General features: G+C 44.2%; 2 protein-coding genes and 1 pseudogene across 2 annotated transcripts; 2 read left to right on the top strand and 1 right to left on the bottom strand.

Annotated features, from left to right (window-relative positions):
- Positions 1-10,808: 10,808 nt before the first annotated feature.
- On the top strand, positions 10,809-14,225 carry LOC124006399 (XIAP-associated factor 1-like). Its single transcript, XM_046316391.1, has 7 exons — positions 10,809-10,946; positions 12,087-12,222; positions 12,339-12,395; positions 12,555-12,759; positions 12,910-12,980; positions 13,110-13,328; positions 13,486-14,225. Exons 1-7 carry the CDS (start codon positions 10,903-10,905, stop codon positions 13,516-13,518), a joined length of 765 nt encoding a protein of 254 aa, XP_046172347.1. The 5' UTR covers positions 10,809-10,902; the 3' UTR covers positions 13,519-14,225.
- A 240-nt stretch (positions 14,226-14,465) lies between these two features.
- LOC124006400 (F-box only protein 39-like) lies at positions 14,466-17,180 on the top strand. The gene is made up of 3 exons (XM_046316392.1): positions 14,466-15,582; positions 16,495-16,671; positions 17,052-17,180. Exons 1-3 carry the CDS (start codon positions 14,518-14,520, stop codon positions 17,178-17,180), a joined length of 1,371 nt encoding a protein of 456 aa, XP_046172348.1. The 5' UTR covers positions 14,466-14,517.
- Positions 17,181-17,434: 254 nt separating this feature from the next.
- Positions 17,435-21,812, bottom strand: LOC124004887 (annotated as a pseudogene).
- Between the last annotated feature and the right edge of the window lie 1,411 nt (positions 21,813-23,223).

Genomic DNA, 23,223 nt, shown 5'->3' with positions numbered 1-23,223 from the left:
GCAAACGCAGGTACACACGTGCACACACTGATACACGCTTAAAGGTCCAGAACAGTGAAAATCATATTTTTAATGAAATTGGATGATATGTAGACGACACCAGTTCAAAGTAGACAAGGTAAGCTTTCACAAGTACCAGCATGCTTGTGTTGTGAGAGTTGCAAAGAAAAAACATATCTCAGACTGGCCAATAAAAAGAAAAGATTAAGATGGGCAAAAGAACACCGACACTGGACAGATGAACTCTGCAGAGAAGGCCAGCATCCCGGATTCGCCTCTTCACTGTTGACGTTGAGAATGGTGTTTTGCGGGTACTATTCAATGAAGCTGCCAGTTGAGGACTTGTGAGGTGTCTGTTTCTCAAACTAGACACTCTAATGTACTTGTCCTCTTGCTCAGTTGTGCACCGGGGCCTCCCACTCCTCTTTCTATTCTGGTTAGAGACCATTTGCACTGTTCTGTGAAGGGAGTAGGACACAGCGTTGTACGAGATCTCCTGTTTCTTCAATTTCTGACTGACGAGTTTCAGAAGAAAGTTATTTGTTTCTGGCCATTTTGAGCCTGTAATCGAACCCACAAATGCTGATGCTCCAGATACACAAATAGTCTAAAGAAGGCCAGTTTATTGCTTCTTTAATCAGGACAACAGTTTTCAGCTGTGCTAATATAATAGCAAAAGGGTTTTCGATGATCAATTAGCCTTTTAAAATGATAAACTTGGATTAGCTAACAAAACGTGCAATTGGAACACAGGAGTGATGATTGCTGATAATGGGCCTCTGTACGCCTATGTAGATAATCCATTAAAAATCAGCCATTTCCAGCTACAATAGTAACTTAAAACATTAACAATGTCTACACTGTATTTCTTTCTCAATTGTATGTTATTTTAATGGACAAAAAAAGGTTTTCTTTCAAAAGCATGGACATTTCTAAGTGACCACAAACTTTTGAATGGTAGTGTAATTATATATATTTTTTAATTAATTGGGTGGATGGGCTGCACTGAAAATTACAATCATGTCACGAGTGTACAGTGCACAGAGAAGTTGCTTTATCTTTTGAAGGGATAACATTCGATGGGTATCGCCAGGAAGCAAATTCTGAAGACGGATGCTACAGCGTCATTGACTATTGATCTTGTAAGCGCTGACCATAACGTACGTTTCAGAGTTTGATGAATCAGACACGGCAGCCAACATTTTGGGGAGGTCGGGGGTTTGGAAAACATTGAGTCAAAATAGTTGCACAGATACCGGAACTTGTGAATTCAATTTAGACTTTATTACAAACGTAACAGAGCCGAGCCCTTCTATGGAAAAGACTAAATTCTCATATTACAGAGTCCTGCCTTTATAGTATTCTGTATTTGCATAATGTATAGAGTCCCCTCCCTCTATATGTAAATAGCTTATTTTGACCATTCTCCACCATTATCTTTCCATCTCAGTTCTTGCTTGTTATTGACGCCCACATCTGACAGCTGTATAGGTTATAATGGTAGCGGGGCCCTGGTCCAATATGTTCCATTCCTTTATATAGCCATTCTGTCTCAGCTCTTCAAAGTGGACAGTCTTAACACGGCCTGCTAATATTGGAGTCATGAGTTTTGCTACCACAGAGGGGCTAATGTTAATTCATGCCACTGTGGCTGCGGCTGCTTTGACTTGTTAAAAGTATATTTTATGTCACACACCTGTAAGTCACTGTACAGTTTTTGTTCCTCCATCCCCAAGACCCCTACATCGAGTCTGAGATGAAGGAATGTGGTCCACAAAAGGAGTTGCGGTGTGTAAAACGTTAGCATCTGTAATTTACCCCTGAAAAAAATATATATATATTTTGCCCTTCAAGTGTGTGGGTTGTGTTCTGACAGTTGATGTAGCTGGTGTCACTGGGGCTAATCACTATCCCTCTCCTTGTGTCTTTCCACTGTCATCAAGCAGTAATGATAGACATTTCAGAAAATTCTACATCTACTCTGTCTGCACGGCTTCCCAGGCAACCGCCGCAGCAGGAGCAATGTGATGCAAAACCAGCTTTCCATAAAGGTAAAGAATTGGGGATTTGATGTGAAGCCTGTGAAGACAAACCCAAAGTCATAGTTATTATCAATTGATCATTAAAAGGCACACAAACTTTTCCAAATACAAACATAGAAAAGTTCGACAAAATAGTGCACAACCAAATACTGCATATTTCAAATTGAGTACTTCGAAAATACCGCAAAACACATTGTAAAATCACTACATCAATGAATGGATAGTGTTGTAAGGAAATTAAATTCACTATCCACTTAATTTTTTTTTTGTTGCCCTTTTCAAAAACATTACAGGCTGCGTAGACAGGCTCCTGGATCCTACCCTCTACCCTCAGTCACAGAAACAGGATAGGAATCTACTCTACCCTCACAGTCACAGAGAAAGGGTAGGACTCTACTCTACCCTCAGTCACAGAAACAGGATAGGAATCTACTCTACCCTCACAGTCACAGAGAAAGGGTAGGACTCTACTCTACCCTCAGTCACAGAAACAGGATAGGAATCTACTCTACCCTCACAGTCACAGAGAAAGGGAAGGACTCTACCCTGTCTTCAGCGAGATGACCCTTGACCCACAACCGTATGTGGGGAAGCTGCACGAGCAGTCCATCCCAGTGTGAGACGCCTGACAAGGAGGAGGCTATAGCTGGATTAGTCTCCCACTTCAATCTTGGGGGATGACTGAAGCCAAGTGGTTGACTGAAGGCTGTTTGATAGGAGCGGGGGTACACGGGTCGTTCTCCTCTCCCACTTCCCTCCCCATCAATCTCTGTAGTTGGTTGATTTCCCTAAAGCCTAACGCCTGGATCACACCGGCAGCTTAAATGCTCAAAATGGAACGCAGCATCATCTGGATAAGTGTGCAACAAAAGAAAAACATTCCCCTTCTGCTACCATTTCTGTCAAGCCGTCTACGCAGACAGTTTGATGACATATACGTTTGATAGATCCAACGTTATGCACCACACGGAACGCACTGCAACTGAATGTACTTCTGGTGCATCAAAACGCAATGATGCTGTCAGTGTGATCAAGGCGTAAGTAATCCACTTTTACGTGATCTGACATGACATTTTGTTACTTTGCATAGTTTTTTTTTTCAAGCATTCGGGTGGGACATGAGTGTTACAAATTGTAAGAATCAATGGGTCCTGCAGACTGTAGAGTGGCCTAGGGCCTATATCAGGCTTACGGCTCTAATTATTATTATTTTTACATTTAAAATGATGTCTCACCATTATTTATCACCTTTATTTCTCATGAGTGTTCACGTTGATCAATATTTCAGCTATGCTGGCCTATTGTAAGTGATCAAATAAATGTATGATCAATACATAAAACTCTGAACAAATTGCCATTTATAATGCTAATGCAGAGGCACCAATAAATGGTCCAGTACACTTATTGTATGCTGCTTTCATGTATACTGAACAAAAATATAAACCCAACATGCAACAATTTCTAAGATTTGACTGAGTTACAGTTCATATTATGAACTTTAACTCAGTCAAATCTTAGAAATTGTTGCATGTTGCGTATTCCCTGTCATGTGAAATCCATAGACTGGGGCCTAAATGAATTTATTTCAATTGACTGATTACCTCATATGAGTCAATTTAAATGATTTTCTCATATTATCAGTCTATTGAAATGGATTTCACATGACTGGGAATACAGATATGCATCTGTTGGTCACATTTACCTTAAAAAAAAAAGTAGGGGAGTGGATCAGAAAACCAGTCAGTATCTGGTGTGACCATTTGCCTCATATAGCAAGACGCATGTCCTTCGCATCGAGTTGATCGGACTGTTGATTGTGGCCTGTGGAATGTTGTCCCACTCCTCTTAATGGCTGTGGAAAGTTGCTGAATATTGACGGAAACTGGAACACACTGTCGTACACGTCGATCCAGAGCATCCCAAACATGCTCAATGGGTCTGGTGAGTATGCAGGCCATGGACGAACTGGGATATTTTCAGCTTCCAGAAATTGTGTACAGATTCTTGCGAAATGGGGCCATGCGTTGTCATGCTGAAACATGAGGTGATGGCGGCTGATGAATGGCACGACAATGGGCCTCAGGGTCTCGTAAAGGTATCTCTGTGCGTTCAAATTGCCATCGGTAAAATGCAATTGTGTCCACTGTCCGTAGATTATGCCTGCCCATACCATAACCCCACCGCCACCATGGGGTACTCTGTTCACAACTTTGACATCAGCAAATCGCCCACACGACACCATACTTGTGGTCTGAGGTTGTGAGGCCGGACGTACTGCCAAATTCTCTAAAACGACGTTGGAGGCGGCTTATGGTAGACAAATGGTACATTCAATTATCTGGCAACAGCTCTGGTGGACATTCATGTAGTCAGCATGCCAATTGCACGCTCTCTCAACACTTGAGACATCTGTGGCATTGTGTTGTGTGACAAAACTTAATATTTTAGAGTGGCCTTTTATTGTCCCCAGCACAAGGTGCACCTGTGTAATGATTTAATCAGCTTCTTGACATGCCACACCTGTCAGGTGGATGGATTATCTTGGCAAATGAGAAATGCTCACTAACAGGGATGCAAACAAATGTGTGCATGAAGTTTGAGAGAAATAAGCTTTTTGTGCATATGGAACATTTCTGGGATCTTTTATTTCAGCTCATTAAACATGGGACCAACACTTTACATGTTATGTTTATATTTTAGTTCAGTGTAGTTACAAAACAATAGAACCCGTGATCAGCTCGTTGACCATGAGAGTATTTTGCACAGAAAATGGGTTGAGGCAAACTAGTTAGTCAATTTTTTCCCTTTGTTGGTTATTGGGGTCAGTTAGGATGGGGCCTGAGAGGAAAGATAATCCGATAGGGATAGCCAGGCCCTACCTACACACTAAAAAGGGCCCATGCATGCACAGTAAAACAACACAGCATCATATTTCAAATTATACCTGGTTTGGATGCACTTGAACATAATTAGAAAAAGTGTTCATTTCCAACCATGTTGGGTAGCACTGCAATGGCACCCCTAAATTAGGTTATTACCGTAATTGCGTCGCAACAGGGTCACTAATGACGGGTTATTATAGGCGATTTGGTGACGCGCCTCTCACAGCTGCGGAGGAATGGAGAGGGGGAGTCATGGAGTCGATCCTTTCGGTTTCTATTACGATGAACAGGCAAATGAAACTCCGACTATTCACAATCTGTACTTCCCATAGCTCCGTGAAATCAGCGACATTAACGGGTCCAAATCGCGCGAATAGCTTCAAAATAAAAGTCTTATTTTGAACACAATATCACAAATTGTAGGTAGCCTATATTTGACCTGTTTCACAATGCAGACCTTGAAATATTTTCAAAAAGCAGACATTGAATGTCACTTTGAGCATGTTTAGGTTATGAATTCAATGTTGGATGGTATATCAATACAGAGGAAGGAAACCGCTCACTATTTTGCAACAAGGCACTAAAGTAATATTGCAAAAAAATGTTTCAAAGCAATAAACTTTTTGTCCTGAATACAAAGTGTTATATTACCGAGTAACTACCACATTTTCAAACGTAGTGGTGGCCAGTTTTAAATGCATTCCAGGTGACTACCTTATCAAATCAAATCAAATTTTATTATGAAGCTGGTTGAGAGAATGCCAAGAGTGTGCAAAGCTGTTATCAAGTCAAAGGTTGGCTATTTGAAGAATCTCAAAAATAAAATATATTTTCATTTGTTTAACACTTTTTGGGGGGGGTTACTACGTGATTCCATATGTGTTATTTCATAGTTTTGATGTCTTCACTATTATTTTACAATGTAGAAAATAGTAAAAAATAAAGAAAAACCCTTGAATGAGTAGGTGTTATAAAATTTTTGACAGGTCCATTTGCTATAGGCCTATTGTTAACCTTTTTGTTGGTGACACTTTGATATCTTGACAATATGCAGCTGTTTAAAGGGCAAATCCACAGTTGAAACAATAACAAAATGGACACCCCACCTCTGTTTGGGTAAAAAGCTGAGGGATGGGCCTGAAGAAATGTAACCACTCTCTCAGATACATATTATTTGAACCATGTTATGAGACTATACTATAAACCATCTAGTTTTTCAAAAGTATCTGTAATCTGATTACAATACTTTTGTTGGTAATGTAACGGATTACAGTTACCGTTTACATTTAATGTTTACAAACATTGGAGAAAAACAAATTTATATTTTGGGTTCTCATGGAGTGTGACAGTTAATATAAACTCAGGCATTTATAAGTTATATTATATATATATACACCCATTGATTCTTGAGGAATATAATTTATGTCTCATGAGTTTATGTTAACTATCACAATATATAAATCCAAAGATTGGATGTAACAACTACAGATTACCCCTTTACGTATATCAAAAGTGTGCGCGTTTGAGCATGTGTCCATTAGGACTCGAGAAAAGAAATGCATCAGCATGAATTATATTGAGCAAATAAAAGCCCCATTTGTATTCGATAGCCTGGGATCCGCACTATGCAGCTGTTGCAGGAGCGCATTATTCAATGGCTGTGCACTAGTTTCAAAAACAATGATTGATAGGCAGTTTAAACCTCTTGAATTCAACCATTATTGGGTTCAAATACACATTTAGACTTGTGAACAGCCATCGACAGCAACCACAATCCCTAGGCGCAAATAGCTAGATGAGAGCGCAGCAGTGTGATTCACGTCAATTCGTTATGTAGATATCAATAATACGTGATCTCCGTAGACTACATCACTGCTGTCATCCTTACCTCCAAGCGTTTATTCAAATTGGATAATGTTTGGATGCCGACAGCAGTCGCACCATTGTTCAGACATAACTTGGACTGTAAGCCTAAAAAAAGCCTATTCCTGCTCTTTTCCCTCGATCCATCAAACCCATTTGGTGTATCATAGTGGTCTGATTTGTAGTCAGACTCGCTTAGGTGGAACAAATTTACATTTGCGCCTTTTTTCAATGGTGATTTGAATGTCATTGCGAAAACAGAAGTGTAAAATGTTTTTTTTTCCGCAAACATCCTTTCTGAATTTAAAAGTAATCCTCGAAGTAACCATCTAGTTTTTCAAAAGTATCTGTAATCTGATTACAATATTTTTGTTGGTAACGTAACCGATTACAGTTACCGTTTTTTGGTAATCCGTTACTCCCCAACCCTGCTAACGCGTTAGTTCTATTAGCTATGCTGACTATGACGTTACTTTAGCTAATATCAATCCCTCCAGGATTCCGCGATCGCATAATTCAATGCAAAAGCAACCAATCGAGCGCATATTATGCGAGAGCTCGCAATGTTGACCAATCCCCGCACGTTTGGCGCATAAAGGGTCCAATCGAAACCGGGTTCGTAATTTTGATCATTTACTGCACTGTTACGGTGGAAAACGACCCAATCCAACCACATGTGAACAAAGTGTTTTTCTCCTGGCCTGTCAGCGTATTCGCTTGCGAAGATGATGGACGATTGTTGATTGCTGGCAGGCAGGCAGTACAGTGAATAGAAATCATCTCATTTGCCAACTAAAATAACGTGCGAAACCATTTCCAAATGTTTTTGAAAACAAGAGAAAGTGGACAATAAACAGTAACTTCGAATCAGCAAAGCATATGAGAATGTCAGAACAGTTCCCACAGCAGCGGCAGATTATCATGATTGAAGCGGTAGCAGGGAAGAAAGAATCAAGGTGAGTGGCGTTTTACTCAGCGAACATTGGCTTCAGTAGGGTGGCCGCCACTCTGCTCTCCCCTCCCCAGTCTGTCTATGGAGAGCGCAGCTCAAAGCACTGAGTGCAATTGATCCGTTTTGCCGTTAACTCTCTAAAACTTAATACGGATCACGAAAGCACAATCTCTCTGGATTGAAAATTGTAATACGGTTTTAAAAGTACATAACCACAATACACTATTTTTACGTTTTCTGTTATTTTTTTATTCTCCCTTACGACCCTTTCAGAAAATAATCACAATCAAGTATTTTGAAGAAAATTTTTGGAAAGAAATATCGATCCTCAAATGGAAAGCGATTGATCAGCTTTGAATATATTAGTTTTTTAGAGAGAGTGAATGAGAGGTGCATCTCCTGTTGATAGCAAGCCCCAAACATGATGGAGAGGAATGTGAGAGTGAATTATTACAGAGCTGTTTGTTCAGGAACATAAACTAAATTCAACACTTTAGATGTTTCTAATAGCTTTTGTATGATGTATTCTGCTTAAAATCGTCCTAAAACTGTGCACATTACTTTTTATTGCTTTATATGAACTTAACGTGAAAAAAAACCCATTGCAAAATGTATCGTAGAATTTCAGAAAAGCTGCCGCAAAATCAAGCATTTTAGGCCGTCACTGCTCGTTCTGAAGGCACTGTAAATGGATCCTAGCCTCCCACGCAGGCTTCTTTCTGTCCCTAACACAAAAACTGAAATAAAATCATATAAAAACCAAATAGTTTCTAAAACTAAAACTTTTGATCAAATCTAGTAAAGTGGATCTGAAAACTATCTGAAATTAAACTGATTTCCAAATCAAAGTCGTAAAAATAATAACGATAAAAACACCTTGGTATGAATTGGCCTTGAGAGGAGACCGTGTAAGGACTTGTGAAGCCCCGGCTAACCAGTACCTCTCAGCCCCGGCTAACCAGTACCTCTAAGCCCTGGCTAACCAGTACCTCTCAGCCCCGGCTAACCAGTACCTCTCAGCCCCGGCTAACCAGTACCTCTCAGCCCCGGCTAACCAGTACCTCTCAGCCCCTGCTAACCAGTACCTCTCAGCCCCTGCTAACCAGTACCTCTCAGCCCCTGCTAACCAGTACCTCTCAGCCCCTGCTAACCAGTACCTCTCAGCCCCTGCTAACCAGTACCTCTCAGCCCCGGCTAACCAGTACCTCTCAGCCCCTGCTAACCAGTACCTCTCAGCCCCGGCTAACCAGTACCTCTCAGCCCCTGCTAACCAGTACCTCTCAGCCCCGGCTAACCAGTACCTCTCAGCCCCGGCTAACCAGTACCTCTCAGCCCCGGCTAACCAGTACCTCTCAGCCCCGGCTAACCAGTACCTCTCAGCCCCGGCTAACCAGTACCTCTCAGCCACGGCTAACCAGTACCTCTCAGCCCCGGCTAACCAGTACCTCTCAGCCCCAAGTCCTCTGAACTTCCTGACCTCCATTTTCCTCCATTTTGACTGTGGGTCGTGTAGTGGTGGATAGTGAGCGCAGAATGTCCGGCTGGAGGGCAGAAGGACCCACAAAGAAGACTAAATCATGAGCATGGTTCAGCAGTTACACAAATGTGAGAGTCAGTTTGCAATGCCTGGAGGTGTATGTTGAAACAGCGCGTTCCAGTATGTTTGTGAGCGGTGAATGTCTGTGAACATAGTGAGTATGTCTGTGCTGTGAATGTGTGTTTCTCGCCATGCAGACGATTGGCTCCAGCAGCTTGTTGCTAGGCACATCCATCCATGGAAAGCACGGTGTAAGAAGTCAATTGACTCTTGGCACAGGATGGCCCTCGCACTTATAGTACCATCACGAACAAAAAAAAACTTGCATCTTAAATCTCCTCAGTAGTAGAGAAAAAAGAAACACTATATCATGTGTAAAAGTGACCCTTTTGAAGTGTGTGGCTGACTGTACTTTCCTGACAGGCTGCATGAGGGGATCTCGTACGAGTATGCTAATGCGTATGCTAATGTTGGCCCCAGAGTAGCCTTCTGTCTTTTTGGCGAGCGTACGCAGGTCTGCGTCACTCAGGCTGTGAGTCGTGTTGCCCAGGTGCAGCCGAAACATCTGATGTCAATGTGCTTGAAGACGTTATTCCAGATGAAGGAATGGTAGCTCTCTGGGTGATTTCCTAGGAATACTTGCATAGTTTGTTTAGAATGTAAACGGTCGTTGGTGGTGACAGATTTGGGCAGAAAAAAATATTTTATGAGGTCAATCTATGGTGTGACACTGGATCTTATTAGGAGAGGTTCTGAGGATACTAAAATGCCCCTCTTGTATGGTGACAACTTCCCCACAAAAGGGCTTTATTACAGACAGGAAGACTCCTCAGTTTCATCTGCTGTCTGGGTGGCTGGTCTCAGACGATTCTGCAGGTGAAGAAGCCGGATGTGGAGGTCCTGAGCTGGTCTGGTTACACGTGGTCTGTGGTTATGAGGCTGGTTGGACATACTGCCAAATTCTCTAAAATGACGTTGGCAGTGGCTTATGGTAGAGAAATGAACATTCAATTCTCTGGAAACTGCTCTGGTGGAAATTCCTACAGTCAGCGTGTCAATTGCACACTCCCTCAACTTGTGGCATTTGTGGTGTCAAAACGGCACATTTTAGTGTCCTTTTATTGTCCCCACCACAAGGTGCACCTGTGTAATGCTGTTTAAATCAGCTTCTTGATATGCCACACCTGTCAGGTGAATGGATTGTCTTGGCAAAGGAGAAATGCTCACTAACAGGGATGCAAACACATTTGTGAGAGAAATAAACTTTGTGCAAATGGAAAATTTCAGGGATCTTTTATTTCAGCTCATGAAACATGGGACCAACACTTTACATGTCCATTTATATTTTTGTTACGTATATATAGATTATTTTTTCAATAAATGTATGTTTATGTAACTTTAAACAATTTCTTTTGTGATTTTTAAATCAGAAAAACGTTCTATAACAACCAAGTAACATTTCGTCAGGTGGACTTTTATTTAGAAAATTTGCCGTATGACCTCAATGTCGCTACGTTCACAATGCTATTTCCCATGTCACCAGTTGGGCTTGATGAATTTGGTTTCAATTGCTAGGTTGTGCGTAGCTACTTCTATTTTGGGGTTAGAATTTACACCTATTCCACGATGGCAGACAAGGAAGAAGAGAGAACCCGTATCTGTGACCAGTGGTGAGACAATTAAAACATTTGAATATTTAAAAAAAAAGTGTTTTAAAAGTTCAAAACAAACCATCAAAGTAGTGGATATTCTTCAGCATGAATTTGAAGGATATACATCGGCTACTCGTTTTTCTAAATACATAGTTTGTTGAGAGAGAGTGTTCACTTCATAATAAGATACATTGTCAATAATATTGACTGGGCCATCATTTCAGGTTGATGAGGCATTTCAGTCAATACATGGCATGAAATCCTAGTCTAGAATCTTTGAAAGTGAAAATGCTTGCACAGACCACAGTAGAGCTGGCCTTCACAATCTCTTCAGCTCTATGTTCAGTTTGTTCAGACCATACATCAAACACACACCACAAAAGTACCACATTTTCATATTTGAGTAAAATTAAAAAAGGTACCAAGGTAGAAAATGACTCAAGTGAAAAGTCACTCAGTAAAATACTACTTGAGTAAAAAATTTTAAGTATTTGGTTTTATATATACTTAAGTATCAAAAGTAAATGTAATTGCTCAAATATGAAGGGAAAGGGGAATACCTAGTCAGTTGTGTAACGGAATGCATTCAGCTGAAATGTGTCTTCTGCATTTAACCCAACCCCTCTGAATCAGAGAGGTGTGGGTGCTGCCTTAATCAACATCCACATCTGGGCCTGGGGAACAGTGAATATATATATGTTCTCAAGTATCAAAAGTCAAATTATAAATAGCTTATACCTTATAAAGCAAACTAGACAGCATAATTTTCCTGTTTTTAATTGTATTTACGGATAGCCAGGGAGATGCTCCAACACTCAGACATAATTTACAAATTAAGCATTTGTGTTTAGTGAGTCCGCCAGATCAGAGGCAGTAGGGATGACTAGGGATGTTCTGTTGATAAGTGAGTGAATTAGACCATTTTCTTGTCCTGCTAAGCATTCAAAATGTAATGAGTACTTCTGGGTGTCAGGGAAAACGTTGAGTAAAAAATACATTTTATTTAGGAATGAAGTGAAAGTAAAAGTTGTCAAATATAAATAGTAAAGTACAACTACTTTCAAGTATTTTTTTACTTAAGTACTTTAAACCACTGCACACACAAGTCTGTGGTCTTGTGGCGCCTCTAACACTTCTGTGCTCGTGTTCAACTGTCAGTCACAAGGAGGTGGCTGTGTCCAACTTTGCCTTGCACGAGGCCCACTGCCAGCGGTTCCTATACCTGTGTCCAGACTGTGATGAGCCGGTTCCCAGAGAGCTATTGGAGCAGCACCATCAGAACCAGCACAGCCAGGTAAACCACTGCTGTAATGAAACCAGGATCACTTCCAAATACTTGAGTAGATGTTGAGGGATCAAGGCCTCCGATTTAGTATATTTCAATATATTGTCGCTCTGTCACTCTCACAGGTGAAGTGCACCAAGTGCGACAAAAAGGCGGAGAGTCGCCAGCTCCTGGACCATGAGGTAAGACTATTCAACGGTCACCGGCATTGCCACACACACACACACACACACACACACACACACACACACACACGATGATGCCGTTTCAGTAAAAGGAGTTAGTTCCTCTACATGATCGTCATAGTCAAACTGTAATTGAGTCTCTCTCTGTCGGACTAGTGTAAGGCAAGGCTGCAGCACTGTGAGTTCTGCCTGGTGGAGCTGCCGCTGTCGGCCATGGCGGAGCACAGCTTGGCGTGTGGCAGTCGCACCGAGCGCTGCTCCGACTGCGGACGCTACATCACCCTGAGGGACCAGCCGGAGCATGGTCAGATCTGCCCTGACCTCAATGCTCCCGATAACCCCTCCCCGCCGTCCTCCAACGGTGAGGCTAAACCCTACACTTCAAGTTGATTTGCCATTTGTAATATTCAACACATTGGAAAATGGGAAATCATAATCACTATAGAGTCAGATGAGATTGAATATAACATAACATTGAAAACCAGAGTATCAAACTGTTTTCTGGATGCAGGCAGGCGAACAGCAGTGGTTTGCAGGAGCTGTACGAGGTCCTTCCCATTGGAGGAGATGGAGGAACATCAGGTATGTTTTGCCCGTTTCCGGTACCTATATAAAGCCTACTTCTGGACAAACAAGTATTCTCAATGCATTCTCCATGGAAAGAGGTTAGTGTTTAAATCATTTGTTCCATTCTCTTCCCCCACTGACTAGCTGGAGTGTGACCACACATCAGAGTCGTCGATAGGTGATGATGATGATGAGGAAGATGGCAGCCACAAACAGGAGCAGGCCAGTCCCCGTTTGACCAGTTCTATGAAGTCTACATTGTTCTCAGCCCAAGGCAAGAGGCAGGAGGGGGAAGTTGACCAGATCAGCACCTGTCCCCACTGTCACCTGGCTCTCCCCGTAGTCACACTACGATGGCATGAGGTACGGCTCTGTCCCAAAGACACAGTACCCTTCTGTGTTGGGTCAATTCCATTTCACTTCATTCTCCAACCCCGAAATTGACCCAAAACCCTGGTCCCCTTTTTTAATCATTTGGAGTGATGAAAAAGAGAAACAATCTTTTTTTTTCTCCTTTCAGGTCAAATGTCAGATCCATGTCAACTTGAAATGAGAAACATGCTCAGAACCTCTGAAGGAACACTCCATGGTGAATTGGCATAGTGGAGGACAAGTTAGTGATGACGTGATTTATTTGAGCAAATTGCAAGTTATTTTTTGCAGAAAACCTGTATTTCAGAGGCAGTTGAATTATTTCTGGTGATTGGATGAGTTGGGTAATAGTAAGAGATGATGACTTATTACATTAGTCAGGATTCTTCTCTCTACAAGAGACAAGAATCCTATTTTTACCATTGTTGTATAATTAAGCAATAAGGCCCGAGGAGGTTTGGTAAATGGCCAACATACCATGGCTAAGGGCATATATCACAAACCCATGAGGTTATTAGTGCAGTAAAGATACATGTTTTGTCATACCTGTGGTGTACATTCTCATATGCCACGGCTGTCAGTCAATCAGCATTCAGGGCTCGAACCACCCAGTTTATAACACATTGTTTACAACAGAAATACAGTATGTTCTGAAAATGGGAATGTTTTCTCCATTAAAGTTGTACATTTTAATATTGGTTTACAAATGTACATAACTGATTTACCAACAACAGCCAAAAAGAAATCGCTGTAATGCACACACAAGGAGATTATATTTTTCCATAATAGGTCCAAATGCTGTGAGCGTTTTATCTTCTCCTATTGTGATGTCACAAGGTGTCCCTTTGGTTTCACGGTAACAACAATAAAAGCTATGAAGGTTCCAGAGCTTCAGTTTTGGTGTCGAGTCATTTCTTAGGTGACAAGTGGGACACATTGTTGGTGACCCAACAGACACAAGCATGTGTCCTCTGCTTCTCTGTGGTACAAGTTAACTCCAGAGTCACATAGTATACATTTCAGACGACAGGCTATTCATCTTTACATTTGGTGGATGAATATTGAGAGACAGTGGTTTGGCAACACTTCTTCCCTGTCAATGGATTACCCCGAGGATCCAGAGGAACAGTTATCGGAGAATAAGAACGAAGAAGAGGGGGAGGATAAAGGGATAGAGGTAATGGATGAGGAAGAAGGCGAGATGGAGGAAGATAAAAAGCCTAAACTGGGCTGGGCTAATCTCCCGGACGTGTGTCTGCGGCAGGTGTTCTGGTGGCTTCGTGACCGCGACCGTGTCAAGGCGGCCCTAGTGTGTCGCCATTGGCACCACGTTATGCGCTCGCCCTCCCTCTGGAGGGTTCGAAACTTCAACTTCTCCGGCCGCATCTCCAGGACCCGCCGTTCGGCGCTGGAGACGGCCGTGTGCTACGCCAAGACCTACGGCGCTTACCTGGAGGATCTGGAGATCCGCTTCTCCCACCCCCTCAACTCTCTGGTGGCCCGGCGCTTCCAGCAGACGCTGAGGTCCTTCCTCGCCGCGCTGCGTAAAACCGGCGGCCGACTACGCCGCCTAACTGTCAACCACATGGCGCTGGACCGCGCCGCCTGGTGCCGAAGTGTACGCAACTCTCTGGTGCGCAGCCTCGCCTTCTACCTGCGCCGTGAGGGCTCCCGCCTTGGCTACTTGAGCCTGCGGGGGGCCCGCCTCAACCTGCCCCAGGGCCTGGAGGTACTGGAAGCTGTGGCTGCAGCTCAGCAGCACATCCACCTGGGCCGCCGGCCCGGCATCACCCACCTCAACCTGGAGGACTTCTTCTCACAGCCGTTGGCAGTCTTCGTCAGCCCCGCCTTCCCCCAGGTCATGAACCGCTTCCAGGGCCTCTGCACCCTGACCCTTAACTACAGCTGCCTGTCAGACGAGCTGCTGGCGGCCCTGTCCGCGGCGTGTAGTAGCCTGGGCGGGGGAGGGTCCCTGCAGACGTTCACCGTACGATGCCATATCCACGAGCCCCACATCCAGGTGGTCTGGGGGGATGCCTGGTCCCATCTGGCTCACCATTGTCCCGACCTTCGGGTGCAGATCACAGTGGAGCGGATCCTCGACGTGGACAAGCTGGGGAGGATTCTGCTCAGAGAGATCCCGCTGCGCTTGCTCAGTCTCACCAGCTGCTACTTCAGTGAACAGGACTGGAGTGCCAAGCCTGCCCTTACCAGCCTTGTGCCCTGCTACAGGAGCTGTTTACAGGTGACGATTGGTTGCTCCACGGACGATTAGTAAAGTTTAAACCAAGTTTATTCCCCCATTGGGTCAATACAGCTGCATCAGACAAATAGATTTCCACTAGTGGATAGAAATATAGAAATATATATATATATAATATATTCCCCCCAATTTGGACAGAGTCTCCTCCTCCCTAAACATAACTTCCTGCCTAGCAATAAAGATGTAAACTGATACAGGGAATAAACTGTTCCTTCTCACTTAATGTGACCTGACCTCGAACCCCCTTCATCACTAATCTACGGCTCTCCACCCTTATCAGCGCCTGCCGCGTGATCGTTTCCCCCTGCACTCAGTACATTCCAAGCTTAATTGCACCCACCATATCCATTCCTCCTACCTATAACCACTAACTTCTGGTGTAAACCCTCGACTATGGCACCCCTCGTGTGTCTCTAGCATAACTAATGATTCATAATATTTAAAGTTCAGAAATCCGAACCCATCACCATCGATACACGGTAGTAGTCCGTTATGGAGCAATGACGCCCCGGCTCGTGTGGCCATAAAGTATGTGCAGTATACATACAGTTTATTCATGTACCCACGTTGCCTTTCTATAGCCATGCAGTTCAGACAAAGCTTAGTTCTGGAATAAGAGATTCTCCATTGAGAATGTGTTTTATTCCAGGACAAGACTTAATCTATGTCAGGGAAACCGGCCCCAAGAGACATGACTAAGGGATGGATTCAATCCGTATCCCGGGAAACTTTGGGTTACAGCTAAATTGAAAATGAAAGGCAATGTTACTGCATCCACAGTAAACGCTGCATATGTCCACTCAATTGGAAACAATAGGAAGTCGGTGGCACGCAGTCCTTTAACGACATGAATCCGTGTTGTGAATCTGTCTCCACCTCAATTCCTTGGTGTAGAAATTGACCCTGGACCTGAACAACAGCCACGAGTCTGTGGACGAGGAGCTGCTGGAGGTGGTGCTGCTGTGCAGCCGGCTGGTCTACCTGAAGATCTGGGCCTTTCTGGACATCAGCTTCCTGGACCGGCTGCTGCAGAAACGCCTGGAAAAGAAGACCATCCTCAGGACCATCAAGGTGAGCCAGAGCTCTGGTGAAGTAGGATAAAGCCATACAGGCCTACACACTTGCATACCAATCTATGTCCTGGCATTGAAGAGATTTACTAACACAAGCTCCACACACAGACCCACACTAGCCTGCTGTGTCCTCCTGCCCAGTGAACTGGGATGTTGCAGGCATTTTAAAGTTTGTTTGGGTCATTAATAAAGACGCCATCAAGCCAGGCAGTCATCTTTGTCCGTTCTTAAAGGGCCAGGTCACATTACCTTCCTTGTACTTCTTTAAAAGCTACTGATGACACTTTGTGTGTTGCACCTAGCTATAGCAATGTGCTTGACTGTCTTATGTGAGCATTATACTGTGTGGTGTATAAGCTGCTTGTGTGTGTGTCCCAGGTGCGCATCTACACCAACAAATATGAGACTCAGGATGAGGATGGGCAGCTGGAGGAGGTGTACTCTCGCTACAGACAACTCATCAACTCAGAGCTCCACTACCTCGCCATCTCCTACCCCATGCTCTGACTCCTGCCTAACAGACATGGGCCCAAATAGACAGCTTTATATATATATAAATAATAACACCATTTAAAGTAAGAGGAAGGAAACTTCAATTTGATACACAATCACGGATGGGTCTGGCAAATACAGCACACACACGCGTGGTGCCATCACTGTAGATATAAACACACGCTCCACAATCTGATCCTCCTTTTCTTCAAACCCAAATATTGTATTAAAATTGCTGCAAACAATACAAGCACTCCAGCTTTCCATCCTAATGTATACCTCATATGTTTATTCATCAGTGAAAATGCTAGCCCGGGTATGTCAGCACAAGCTAAAGAGCCCCACTATAAAGTCAGTGTGGCCATGGTCTAGGCTTGTCCCAGATCTGTTGATGCAAGTCGGCACAAGCAGATCAGGGACCAGGCTTGTCACGGTGGGAGTGGTATTCAGAAGCTGTGAGTGGAGATGGGCTGGCGGAGCTGGGTGCAGATGACCTCGTCGATGTAGAGAGAGAACGGGACTGGATCTCCTCTTCCAGGATCAGCTGTGAGCGGGTCAGGGCCAGCAGCTCCATCTCCGCCTGGGCCTCTCGTAGTCTGGGGGGGGGGGGGGGTCACTGGGTTGAAACAGAGCAATGGGAGGCTACTACAACTATGGCAAATCAGCAAAACATTCAATATGTCATTCACAATACATTTAGAAGAGTCTCTTCACCAGAGATGGGTGTATCTACTGAACAGAAACGACTTGAAATGAAAGCTGTGATATCCTGTTTGTGTAACAAAATCATGAGTATGGTGAATCTCTAATCAGTGGGTTGTGTTAGGATAACTAATCTTATACTTCATACAGAGCTAAAACATACTATAAAATAGCTTGAGTTGTAATGGAAGTGAAAATAGTGGTCAGAGACCCTAGACGAGTCGGAAGAGATCAGTACAGTCGACAGGAAGGTGGGGTGCATTGTCAGCTCTTGATGTGTGCAGTGAGCTCCTGGACCTCGGAGAGCAGGCGGACCTGCGCCGGGTCATGTCAGAGCTCGATGCTGGGTCTCTGGCTGCGGGCGGACAGCCGTGTCTGGGCCACCTTCAGGGGACCTGCTTTGTCTTTGATGGCCACGCGCAGGGCCTCCAGGTTCCACTCCTGGCTGGCCACCTCTGACAGAACCTTTTTAGGGAGAAAGGAGGGGAATCCTTCCAGTAACTGATCATGGGGGAATCATTCTAGTAACACAGTGCAACAGGTAGCCTTCGGCCAGTAACTGAAAGGATTCTGGTTCGAACCCCTCAGCCGATTAGGTGAACAAATATGCTAACGTGCCCTTGAGCAAGGCACTTAACCCTAATTGCCCTGTAAGTCATTATGGATAAGAGCGTCTGCTACATGATGACAAAAGAATCACAGGGGAATGGCCTGGGTTATGCATATAAAGTACGTTTTTCTTCACATTGCTGCTGACCTTTGCCAGGTGGTCCTCTAGTCCTTTGGCTGTATTGGTCTCCTGGACCTGCAGCCGGCGGGCATTGCCCGTAGCATTGTGCTACCTGCACATGTCAGCAGCTGTCTGCTCCAGGAGGCTCTCTAGCAGAGCCCTCAGAGACAGGGAGTTGTTGTTCACGTGTTCTGCTTTTTACGATGGTGAGGTTGGAGAAGGTCTCCCACTCCTCTGGTGTCACAGTGGTACTAGGATTGGATCGATTAAATGTTTTCATTTTTTTTGTTCAGTGTGTCATGAAAGGGTGGCAGGTTAACCTGTAGAAAAGGTTTAGATGCACCTTAGCCAAATACATTTCAACTCTGTTTTTCACAATTCCTGACATTAATCCTAGTAACATTTCCTGTCTTAGGTCAGTTACGATCACCACTTTATTTTAAGAATGTTGGATGTCAGAATAATAACAGAGAATGATTTATTTCATCAAATTGCCAGTGGGTCAGACAGTTACATGCACTCAAATAGTATTTGGTAGCATTGCCTTTAAATTGTTTAACTTGGGTCAAACATTTTGGGTAGCCTTCCACAAGCTTCCCCCAATAAGTTGGGTGAATTTTGGCCCATTCCTCCTGACAGAACTGGTGTAACTGAGTCAGGTTTGTAGGCCTCCTTTCTCACACACGCTTTTTCAGTTCTGCCCACAAATTTTCTATAGGATTGAGGTTGGGGCTTTGTGATGGCCACTCCAATACCTTCCCCATTTTTTCTCCAAACATAACGATGGTCATGATGGCCAACAGTTCTATTTTTGTTTTATCAGACCAGAGGACATTTCTCCAAAAAGTACAATCTTTGTCCCCATGTGCAGTTGCAAACCGTAGTCTGGCTTTTTTTTAATGGCGGTTTTGGAGCAGTGGCTTCTTCCTCGCTGAGCGGCCTTTCAGGTTATGTCGATATTCGAAACGTTTTACTGCGGATATAGATACTTTATCTGTTTCCTCCAGCGTCTTCACAAGGTCCTTTGCTGTAGTTCTGGGAATGATTTGCACTTTTCGCACCAAAGAACGCTTCTCCTTCCTGAGTGGTTTGAAGGCTGCGTGGTCCCATGGTGTTTATACTTGCGTACTATTGTTTGTACAGATGAACGTGGTACCTTCAGGCGGTTGGAAATTGCTTCCAAGGACAAACCAGACTTGTGGAGGTCTAATTTTTTTTCTGAGGTCTTGGCTGACTTCTTTTGATTTTCCCATGATGTCAAGCAAAGCACTGAGTTTGAAGGTAGGCCTTGAAATACATCCACAGGTACACCTCCAATTGACTCAAATTGTGTCAATTAGCCTATCAGAAGCTTCTAAAGCAATGACAATTTTCTGGAATTTTCCAAGCTGTTTCAAGGCACACTCAACTTAGTGTATGTAAACTTCTGACCCAATAGAATTGTGATACAGTGAATTATAAGTAAAATAATCTGTCTGTAAACAATTGTTGGAAAATTGAAACACAGGTTGGAGTCATTAAAACTCATTTATGTAAACTTCCGACTGTAAGTAGGGTGGTTAGAGGAGGTTTTACACTGACCCCTGCTGGCTGAAGGGAATAATGCTTCCAATGGACCTACTGTATGCAGAATGCACCGACTGTCCATCACAAGGCACTGTGACAGGCCTTCTATTTCTATCTGTAGAATTAGGAGTTCCGCCGCAGGTCAAACTGCATGCTGGGTGAAGAGAAGGGATTATCTATAGTTTGAAATAATGACATTTCCTTCATTGAATTTCCTACTGCCCCACAAGGACAAAGTGCCAACGTTTTAACCTGGTACTGCGAGTGCTGTCTGACTAGTCACGTTGTCAATATTCGGGGAGGTGTTTGTTAGGATGGAGCAGAAAGTATCAATCTGCTCTGCATGGAACTTGTCCCATAGGTCCTTCTCTAGGTAGTACTTTGCTGAGCGGTTCAGTCTGGAGCCAGAACAGAAACATGCATGAGAAGCATCGCAGAGATAGTGAGACGTGATCGTGTGTGCGTGTGACAAACCACTTCCTCCCCTCACCCACCTGATCTGTTCATTGGTCTGCTCCAGGGTGCGGTTCAGCAGTGATGGCACTCCCTCGATCACCTCCCTCTCCTTCACCAGTTCCCGCTCCACCGCGTCATGTACCAGGGCAATGGAAACACGCATCTGCCTGAAAAACACATGTTGATGGAGTGCGGACAACTTTAGCATTGTAGCAAGTTTTCAACTACTTACTACTTTTTAGCTACTTTGCAACTACTTAGCATGTTAGCTAACCCTTGTAATTCGTAACATATCATACTAAATGCAGTGTCCTGGATTTATGTACAGAATAATAAGAAATGCTCAGGTTGCACTGAAGGATCTCCTTATCGGTTGGTCTTATTCTGGTGACTAGGTCCCTGTTTTCTCCTCCATATATTCACTTAGATTTGTGTGTATTAGGTAGTTGTGGAATTGTTGGATTTCTTGTTAGATATTGCTGCACTGTCAGAACTAGAAGCACAAGAATTTCGCTACACTCGCAATAACATCTGCTAACCACGTGTATGTGACCATTCAAATGTATTTGTTGGAACAGTGAGCAGACGCCTTCCCACCTAATTCTGTATCACTGCATTTTCCGACTGACTGATTGAGAGTTTACTTCTCACCTCTCAGTCAGGCACTGCAGGGCGGCTCTGAGGGGCTCGGCACACCTCTCCATGGCTCTCTCCACCCGGCTCTCACAGGTTATCAGCACCTTCATCTCCTGGACAATCTCCTCCAGTTTCTGGTCCGGGGCTGACTTCCAGAACTTAAATGTCATAGATTCTCTGCTCTGAACAGAGAAAGGATGGTAGGAACGGCGTGGTTGGGTATTATGAGGGGTGGTAATGTATGTGTTATTACAAAGTGGAACAGACAGACCATTCAGTTGCAGTGATGCATCAACCACTACTTTGACAGGAACGTATTCTGTTATAATCTCGTTTTATTGATGTTTGCCTTACCCAGTCTCTTGTTGGCATCCCGTTGCATGTGTTTGGCTGCCATGCCACTCTCCTCTGTCAGCCTCTTACTCTCAGCCGTGAGTCTCTCAGAGCGTGAACGCTCAGCCTCAGCACTCCCATAATGTATTTGGTTTGCAAGTCTCCATTCTGGTGGTAGGAACTTGGGCTGAGGGTCCATCACCCTAGACATTTCTCTGCTGCAATTCTTTCAGCCTGAAGGGGGGGGGGGGGGGGGGGGGGGGGGACTTCCTTTCAATAAAGACACAACACAAATGTCATAAATAGCAATTGGCTACAGTAGCTGACTAGTATCAACAGAAAATGGATCTACACTACAGTAACGTTAGAAAGATAGAGGGCTGTCAATTTTTTTTTTTTTACTTCAGCAAACTAGCTAACAAACGGGGCTTGCAAGATGCCACTAAAATATAATTAGTGAACCAAATCTCTCTTCTTACCATACCTTTACTGTGCGGTGTGAAACACTTAAAAGTTGCAACAGTGTTGCCTGTCTTGTCTGCAATGAATGAACTCAAGGAAAGGTTGTAAACAAACGGTTGCTAGATCAACGCAAAACACATTGCAATCTTGGCGGGGCCGTCGACTGCGGGCAATGTAAAAGGTTAGCGACGTGTGGCCGGTCTGCAGGCCCAGATAGACCACTATGTCAGGGAGGCGGAGCAGAGACACAAAAAGAACTCTTCCAGTCACTCCAAGCCGAGACAGAGGACGTTAAGAACAAGCTGGTGTCCATGTCTGCTAAGTGCCAGGAGCTGGAGAGTAGATCTGGCGCTGGGTTGCAGAGCTGCCCATCAGATGGACAGGTGCTCACCACCAGTTCTGCAATGAGCCACGACCACCTCAGAGATGCCCTGGAAAAGAACCAGCAGTGGCTGGCCTATGACCAGCAGAGAGAGCGTACGTGTTGGCTCGGGTGTTTGGGCTGGAACAGCAGCTAAACCAAGCAGGCCCTCGCACAGCAGCATAAAGACACCCATTCAGAAGAGAGGTCAGTGCAGATACAGAAGCACTATGAGATATTGTTACTGACGACCAAGAAGGAGCCGGAAGCTCCGAGAGAGCAGGTCAATACAGCCCAGAGACAACTGTCTGAGCTGCAGTGTAGGTATGAGAAGCAGAGAGAGGTGTGGCAGCAGCTCCAGGCGGAGAGGCTGAGTATCCGGCAGTGTCCAGAAGGAGAAGCGCCGCTCTGGGGACAGAGAGAGCCGTCTGTGGGGTGACATTGAGGAGCTCCAGGCTAGACTAGAGGAAAAGGAGATGAGGTCTGCTGAGCTCCTGGTACAGGTGAACCTACTGCATAAATCCCTACTGAGACTGCATGAGGAGCAGAAACGTGTCACAATTCTGGAGCAGCAGATCCAGGTGTCCACCAAAGACCCGGAGGATGAGAAGCGAGACTGTCAGCATTTACAACAACAGCTCCACAAGGTGTTGGAGTTGCGCAAGGCAAAGGACCACGTCACCAAACACGAGTCAGAGAAGGGGCAGAGGGAGTTGTCCGGCCTGTACGATGCCAGCGCTCACAGCAGACCCCCAGCACCCCTGAAGCCGTCCAAAGAGAGCTTCACCTCTCCCTCTCAGGTAGTCAACCAG

Source organism: Oncorhynchus gorbuscha, linkage group LG19 (genome assembly GCF_021184085.1).
Source record: "Oncorhynchus gorbuscha isolate QuinsamMale2020 ecotype Even-year linkage group LG19, OgorEven_v1.0, whole genome shotgun sequence".
In the NCBI taxonomy this organism is placed as follows: domain Eukaryota; kingdom Metazoa; phylum Chordata; class Actinopteri; order Salmoniformes; family Salmonidae; genus Oncorhynchus; species Oncorhynchus gorbuscha.
The sequence above is the reverse complement of the archived record's forward strand: the minus strand, read 5'-3'. Positions and strand labels throughout refer to the sequence as shown.

What these genes read in the sequence shown, in the direction of transcription:
- LOC124006399 (XM_046316391.1), top strand. Translation starts at nt 10,903, where the DNA reads ATGGCAGACAAGGAAGAAGAGAGAACCCGTATCTGTGACCAGTG. An exon ending in GCCAGCTCCTGGACCATGAG is followed by an intron (nt 12,396 to 12,554) that starts GTAAGACTATTC and finishes CTGTCGGACTAG; the next exon opens with TGTAAGGCAAGGCTGCAGCA. An exon ending in TCACACTACGATGGCATGAG is followed by an intron (nt 13,329 to 13,485) that starts GTACGGCTCTGT and finishes TTCTCCTTTCAG; the next exon opens with GTCAAATGTCAGATCCATGT.
- LOC124006400 (XM_046316392.1), top strand. Translation starts at nt 14,518, where the DNA reads ATGGATGAGGAAGAAGGCGAGATGGAGGAAGATAAAAAGCCTAAACTG. An exon ending in GCTACAGGAGCTGTTTACAG is followed by an intron (nt 15,583 to 16,494) that starts GTGACGATTGGT and finishes TCCTTGGTGTAG; the next exon opens with AAATTGACCCTGGACCTGAA. An exon ending in CCATCCTCAGGACCATCAAG is followed by an intron (nt 16,672 to 17,051) that starts GTGAGCCAGAGC and finishes TGTGTGTCCCAG; the next exon opens with GTGCGCATCTACACCAACAA.